At 43.6% G+C, this 7,500-nt stretch overlaps 2 protein-coding genes across 2 annotated transcripts in view; both read left to right on the top strand.

The window, feature by feature from the left end:
- The window catches only part of LOC132979970 (latent-transforming growth factor beta-binding protein 4-like), a 42,886-nt gene extending 42,866 nt beyond the window's left edge, over positions 1-20 (top strand). Inside the window, exon 27 of the mRNA XM_061045794.1 lies at positions 1-20. This exon is cut by the window's left edge and continues 658 nt beyond it. The gene's annotated coding sequence lies outside the window, so the exon portion shown is untranslated.
- Positions 21-5,716: 5,696 nt separating this feature from the next.
- Positions 5,717-7,500, top strand: part of esrrd (estrogen-related receptor delta) — a 5,845-nt gene continuing 4,061 nt past the window's right edge. The window contains exons 1-2 of the mRNA XM_061047290.1: positions 5,717-6,262; positions 7,165-7,486. Coding sequence (XP_060903273.1) covers positions 6,204-6,262; positions 7,165-7,486 — 381 coding nt within the window. The 5' untranslated portion in view covers positions 5,717-6,203. The remainder of the gene's footprint in view (positions 6,263-7,164; positions 7,487-7,500) is intronic.

The following is a 7,500-nucleotide window of genomic DNA, read 5'->3' as shown; positions in this document are numbered from 1 at the left end:
GATTAAAATCATTAAAAGAGCGCTTAGCGTGAACCAGGAGGATCATATCACGTGTTCTCTTCTCAGTCTAAACCAGTCCAGCCCTGTTTGGCCCAGAAGTTGAAGTAGCCTCCCGTTTGGGGATCAGGTTTTTTGCCAAAGTTCATCTTTACGAGTCTCCTCCACGACGACCGCATCAGGATGTTTATCGTATTTAAAGTCTCATAGGTGGTGTGAAGTTTTGCAACAGAAGAAGAAGAAAGATTTGTGCGTGTGTTTTTTGTTTTTGTGAAACTAACAAACGGACGCGCAGAGACACAAAGGATTTCTTTATCTCAGTGTAAACCGACACTCTGGACGCTCTCTGACGTCATCCCAAACTAAATACACCAAGAAAATTAGAAGAAGTAAAAACTGATCAAATGGGGCGAAGAGGGCTCAACAGTTTTATTCCCGACGTAAAAATCCCGTTCATTGTCTCCATAGCTGATTGGATTATTAGCCATGATGTCATCACAGGTAGACTGACCACGAGCGACCTGAGCGACGATGGTTTACGCTCCTGTCGGTTCATAAACCTCGTTTTAAGAACAACATGGATTCTTCACGATATCGGGGGAAAGAACTACACTACCCACGATCATAATCACAGCGAGGACTCTGATTAGGTGGAGCTCGCTGTTACCATGGCAATGTTTCCTGCCGAATGCGAACGCATAGTTTCGCTAGCAGGCTAGCTTGTTAGTTAGCTAACAGTAACTGTATGAATAACCCTCGTCATGCCGCAGTGAATGTAATTTATAAATTCAACAGAAACTACAATATATTACAAAACGTGTTTTAACAGTATAAACACAATAACAACGACTTAAGTTACATTTAAGAAGAAGCGGTATCATTCGCAATGGATTGTGGGATGTGTAGTTGTAATGACTCTGGACGTAAATGATGTACACAGTTTTGTACCTTTCCGTTCTTTTAAACGTTTTTGCACCGAATCAAAGTACTATAGTCACGATTATTGTGGTAGCTGGTTGTCATGGTTACAGGCTTCAATGTGTTGATATTGGGATTTTGTGAAATGTCAACGGAGGATTAGAACGGGGAAATTTACTTCCGGAACAAGACCAGCCGAGCTCTATTATAGATTTTAGTTTTTTTGACAATTCTATTCCACATGTTACACCAAAGATTTCTGTCAGTGTTTGTAGTTGTCCCATTGTATACAACAGAAAAGTTAAGCTAACGTGACGTGTTTTTTTACGTTAGCTTCAAAGCAGACCATCATTTTGTTCGTATCTAGAAACGACAAAATGCTAAAATGTCATTTCCATTCATTAACCAACAAGGGAAAATATATTGAGCTATGAGCTAGCTAGACATAGCTTTAGTTAGTGTACTCAGTAGCTGTTAGCCCATTAGTGTACAAATAATGCTAGGTCCTTCATGCGTGGACATCTAACTAAAATTCAATTTGCTAACCGGGCTAAGTAAAGCATGTCATCCTTAAAACGCTTTTTAGCTGGTCAGTTGTTAGCTCACTGGCTAATTAACAAGCTAGGAAGGGTTAGCTTGGGAGTGGAAGTTGAAGAGTTTCAGGATCATCATTCTGCTTTTAAAGGAGCAGTATGTAACTCTGACACCTAGTGTTTAAAATGGGTACTGCAGTCTAAATTCTAAACATCATAGAGAGCTGTCTCCCCCCCCCCTCCTCTCTAGAGTCGATGCTCACACAGGTCACCATGTGGTTGACTCTGAAGCTTCAGTGTTTATCCAGCTCTGCATGGGTCTGTAAACCTTTCTGTGTTCTAACCTCTCTCCATTTTTCAAAAGCATCTCCAATATTGATCCTAGTTTGAGCACGTTTCTGCTCGTGGAGCTTATTAGAAACATGCAGAGGCTTTTTAGGTCGGGTACAATCACTTCTATCTGAACCACTTCTCTTGCCTGCTTCCATCGCTGCAACACCTGTTGACCTGATAACTGCTCTCATATCTGGCAAACCGAGGGGCGTCCAAAACGGCCGTGTGTGTGTGTGTGTGGGGGGGGGTCTTAAATATTGAAAAGGTTAAATAGCATTTGGTGTAAAATATAAATCCTCACACTTCCTCCCTTCTTCCTTTGATTTTTTTTTATCAAACCTGGTCTTATTACTCTCATGAAGATATCAGAGAAGTACATCTGCCACGTTTCTGTGTAATACGACCTTTTGTTCTCTTGAATTTTCCAAACTCAAATTCAATCCTTCCAACATCACATGAACACACTGTTTTCCTTAATGTCTTAATAACAGTCTCAGTAATCCTCGCTGTCACAGATGCAGCTGTTACCGCCTGTCCCAGAGTGTTTAATTGTGTTTTTTTAATTAACTTTCTGATGTAGTTAACGTGCTGAACACAACATGAAGGTTTGATGTTTAACGTAACATGCACTGTATCTGCCAGAGATCTGCCTCCCGCCTTCACACGGGGCATTTTGTACATTGTTTGAATTTCAGTCTCTGGTGTGTTTTTTTTTTTAATGTTTAATGATTCACTTTTTTTATCTTTGTTGTTTGTATGACAAAAAAATGGAAATATATTTGCACACTTTTATTGAAACCCGTCTGTTTGGTCTTTATTTGGTGAACAGTGAGACGGGCGAGCAGCAGGTTCTCTGTTTGAGAACAGCGGGAACTTTTTTCCCCAGATGTCTGGACATTAATTTTTAGACAGATTTTAAGGTTAGCATGTTGCTAACCAGCTAGCATTGTGCAGTTTGTTGTTGCAGAGTCATTTCAGGTGATGCTCTAATCCTCCACCTGGATCCATAACCTTAATGCCTGTTCTGTTTATGTGGATCCAGACCTGTAAGCCACTTTATATTGTAGGCCAATCTGTACAGCACACACAGCACACACACACACACACACACACACAGCACACACATACACACACACACACACACACACACACACACACACACACACACACACACACACACACACACACACACACGTTCATCCTCAGGCAGCATTAAAGGGATTACAGAGCTTCATCCAGTACTGAGGCTGAAACTGTGAACCAGCAGAATATCAGCTTTCACTGCAATACACTACACACACACACACACACACACACACACACACACACACACACACACGGTATTTACATTGAGGTTTTGATGAAACAATGAACAACAAAAGTTATCACTGTTAAAATACTGTGGTTAAAACGTTTATAAGTCAGAACACAAAAAGACAGATTTTTTTCTCCAAAAGGCTCCAACAGCACAAACACGGCCCAGAGGTTAAAGGTCAGGGACTGAATTAGCTGAGGTGACACCTAGCAGAAAGCTAGCAGCTCCCACCTGTCACTCAAAGAGGCCACGCCCCCTAATTCTACATCCCTTTAAGCCTTAATATAATGTAAACAGGTGATTTGTATAAACTTTCAGCCCGTACAGATGAAGAGAGAAACGAGACCTCCAGAGACACAAACTGATTTTGTAGCAGGCTGTAAACATGTTTATTTTAACATAGAGCTCTATGAGGACTGACTCACTGCAGGAGACAGACTCTAGTGGACACTGGAGGAACTGCAGTTTTTTGCACTTCCACATTAATGGCTTCAGTTTTAGAGTTTGCTGCTTGACTGAGATTGTGAAAAAGAAACAAAGTGCTTTTGATTAAATGATTGCTGAAGATGATTCATCCTTAAATTGAGCAACTGTTTGCTGATGAAGTGCATCTTTATGAATATGAATAGAGCTGTTTTCAAAGCCGTAAACAGGAGTTAACTTTTTACCCTTCATGATCACTTTGATTAATGTATCCCTCTTGATTTCAGGGTCCAGACCTTTCTTCACATTAACAGTGTTGAGTGTAAAGCTTGAATAAGGTTTGGGGAGTTTCACATCGAGGTCCTGCAGAGATTGGAGTAGCTGTGAGGTGAAGCGACATCGTTGACCCCGTGCAGCAGCAGCTGTGACCCACATCTGACGGAGGTGAGTGTGTCAGCTGTGTGAGCGCCGTCAGGCTCTCAGAGGGATTTCACAGAGTGGATCCAGATTTACTCCGTTTATCTCAGGATATTTTTACTCACTGCGCTCGAGGATCATTTCTCTGCTTCACTGACAGAGGAGGGGCATGAAGGAAACACGCTTTCAGACAGGCTGAATTATTCAGCTCTAATGAAACAGCAGATGTAGGTGAGACTGATCTGAGCGTCTGAGCGTCAGATTAGGACGGAGCGAGTGTGTGTGTGTGTTACATCTTCCTGTCTGAAAACGCTGCTTCAGCATCCTCCAGGTGTGTGTTAATCCCCCCCCCCCCCCCCCTCTCTACAAGTTTACAATTTCAATTTCCTTCTACTCCGTCAAACCACGCTGATACTTCCTCTGTTCACACCGGAGAAATCTGTGTGTCGAGGTGAATTAAATTAAACATGATGATGATGTTTTTATTGTGGTCTTTATGGACACTGCTTACCCACAATGCAACACTCTTTACACTCAGCAGGCATTTCTATGCTGATGACACCATCATCAGCTCTGACTGGAACAAGCTGCTTTTACCCTCTAAAAGCCTCTACCCTTTAAACTAATTTTAAACTCTTAAAAAACAGACTGTTGAATGGCCCCCTTCATGATGTGATCCTGGACTGACAGGCAAAAAAAATATCCAGGTACCAAAACCAGCCAATGAAAACAGGAGGGAAACACAGAGGCAGGAAGCAAAAATAAGGCAAAAACTACAAAATAAAAACAGGACGCGCTAAACTACGTCAGGACTAAGACAATCGAAAGACACAGGCAGGGAGTTTGTAATCTGACAGATAACAGAAACTACTCAACCAAACAGAACCCGTAACAAAAACTAAACAAAGAGAAACTCAGGACAGGTCGTTAAATGTCAGAGCCAAGAACAGGATGATGACACTCATGTGGTCAGATAACTGTTAAAGTAACTAACTGGTCTTCTGTTTTACTTAATCTACCAGATTCCATTCATTAAAATAACAATTTTTCTAAAAAGGATACGAGAGCTGTTGATACCGCTTCCACCGATGTGTTGTTTTGTGTCATCAAAATGAAACCATAACGCAAACACACTAAGGCCCCGTGTCCATCCAACATCTTTTTTCAAGTGCTTTCAACGAGTAGAGAGCGTTCCCAGCAGGAAGCGGCTGTCGTTATCAGACTGTTGTCATGGAGACAGGACGGACTTGCAGCGCTTTTACTCTTAACGCTTCATGAGTGCACAGTCAGCACTTTTCTGCGCCGAAAAAAAAACACTAGATGGACACGGGGGCTTTGAAGATTAAAGCAGCAGAAGACCAGAGGTGCTGAAGAGGAATTATCCGTCTATAGGAGAAAAAAAAAAGAGGAAGAGCCTTGGGACTCTGGCAGACATGATGGTGATGAACGCCAGTTGGGGGGGCCCCCCAATTTAATTTTTGCCCAGGGCCCCGACAGACTCTAGAATCGCCCCTGCAGAAGACGAACAACTCGTGTGTCCTGAGAGGTAAAATGTTTTTATCAATGGAGTCTGGCAGCTTTGAAGGAAGTGATGTAATGTGGTTCAAACAATCCTCAAAGGTCTCTCTCTTTAGGGATCCTCTCTGTCATAACAACCTGAGCCCAACTTCTTTTGGTGCACTCCCTCAAAGGATTGCATTGCAGCCGTTACAGCCTGATTCAGTCCTGCAGGCTGGGTTTATTTTTTACCCATTAGTCAGTTAAACTTATATCGTTTAATTAGCTGTGAGTGAACTTGGACTCCGTCCATCTGCAGATTTTTATTGATCGTATAAAATGTTTTAAAGCTGCAGGTTGTCATGAGCAGAGACGAGCCCGGGGCTGCCCTGGCCTACATCTGTCACTGTCCCAATCAATACAGACGATAGAAGAAGAAGAAGAAGAAGTCAATCGCCCGTTCAGCCTGATGATGATGCAGTGTGCTGATTGGCTGATCCTCTGTGCCTGGCCCCTCCCTCCTCTCTCCATAAATAACACAGCAGACACCTCAGAGCCTCACACGTCTGCATCCATCCCACCAACAGGAAACTTCTCTGGAACTTTCTCACGCTTTTTTTTTATTGGCCCTTAAAGCAGCATCACAAAAACCCTTTTTTTACACGCTGAGAGCTGAGTCTTTGAATGCATCACTGACTGTATCTTCTTGTTGTTGGATTTGTCAGATTTGTTTTGGAGTTTTGTGATTCTGGCTGTTGGATCCGGTCAGGATGGAGCTGAAGGACTTTTGTTTGACGGACGACTATCATCATTTCCTGAGTCCACAACGGTGAGAAAAAAACCCCAACAACTTCCTGTCTCTTATTATTTATTAAGAACTTTTAAACTCTCTGTAGTGACAACAAACTTTACTTTCACTTCTTTTACTTTAAGACTTATGTAGTTCAAAACGTTTCCTGCTTAGCTTTAGAGGAAACTACAACACCCCACCTGTCTGAGCTCCAGTCAACCTAACGACAGGCTGAGAGCTGGAGCTGAGGCGGGTTTTAAACCTCCTGACAAACCGTTACACCGCGCCCACCTGTCAATCAGGTCAGCTACACGCCTTATTGTGAATAACTCTTATCCTTCATCAAATCAAAACTGATGAGTCATCAAAACATTCACCCCCCGTACAGTGTGTGTCCATCGAGACATGAGCTAATCACACCTATTTGGTTTTTTGAACCAGGCTGTAAACATGTTAATCTCTGCTGTAAAAACAGGCTTTTTAGAATGGGTGTGTATGTGACTTCCTGTGCTTCTGCAGCCAGCCTCTAGTGGACACTCCAGGAACTGCAGGATTTTACACTTCAGCACCAGCTTCATGTTTCAACATCTGAAGTTGCTGCTTGCTTATACGTCGTCTGTGTCAGGTTAAACTTGAGGCATGAGGACGTTCACCTGCAGGGCTGTTGTTGTTAGCAATGCTAACGTTAGCAACACTCAGCAACCTATTTGACATCGTTTACAGATGACCAACCTGCACCCACGATGCACTGCTTTCTGTTTCACTTCCCTTCATTTGGCTTGGATCGCGTTCTCACCTACATAGAAACCAGAGTGCACTTGGGAGTGAACCGAGACCCTCAGAAACAGAACAGAAGATCTGGTACCGCTCCACAGCTCTATAAGAGGTCAAATCCTCTGAGACACGCTGATTAATCTCTCTCTCTCTTGTTTCCTCTCCAGCCTCTTGGACTCCTCCTCTTCCTCCTCCTCCACTGATGAAGCTCCCTCTCCGGCCTCCTCCCTCCTCCACTCCTCCTCCCCCATCAGCCCCCCCTTTCCCCTGGAGAGCCCCTCACACCATGCCTTCCTCCTCCCCAGGCGCACCTCCTCCTCCTCCTCCTCCTCCTCCTCTTGCTCCTACGGCCTCCTCTGTGGAGCACCAGAGCCCGACTCCCCGACAGGATCCAGCTCCAGTGGTGGAGGAAGCCTTCTCGGTGGCGCTGTGGTGTCAGAAGCTGCGGCGCGGTTTTCCGTTTCACAGACAGATTTGTTTGCCGTGCAGGTAAACTGTCCTGA

Source organism: Labrus mixtus, chromosome 9, assembly GCF_963584025.1.
Source record: "Labrus mixtus chromosome 9, fLabMix1.1, whole genome shotgun sequence".
NCBI lineage: Eukaryota > Metazoa > Chordata > Actinopteri > Labriformes > Labridae > Labrus > Labrus mixtus.
The sequence above is the reverse complement of the archived record's forward strand: the minus strand, read 5'-3'. Positions and strand labels throughout refer to the sequence as shown.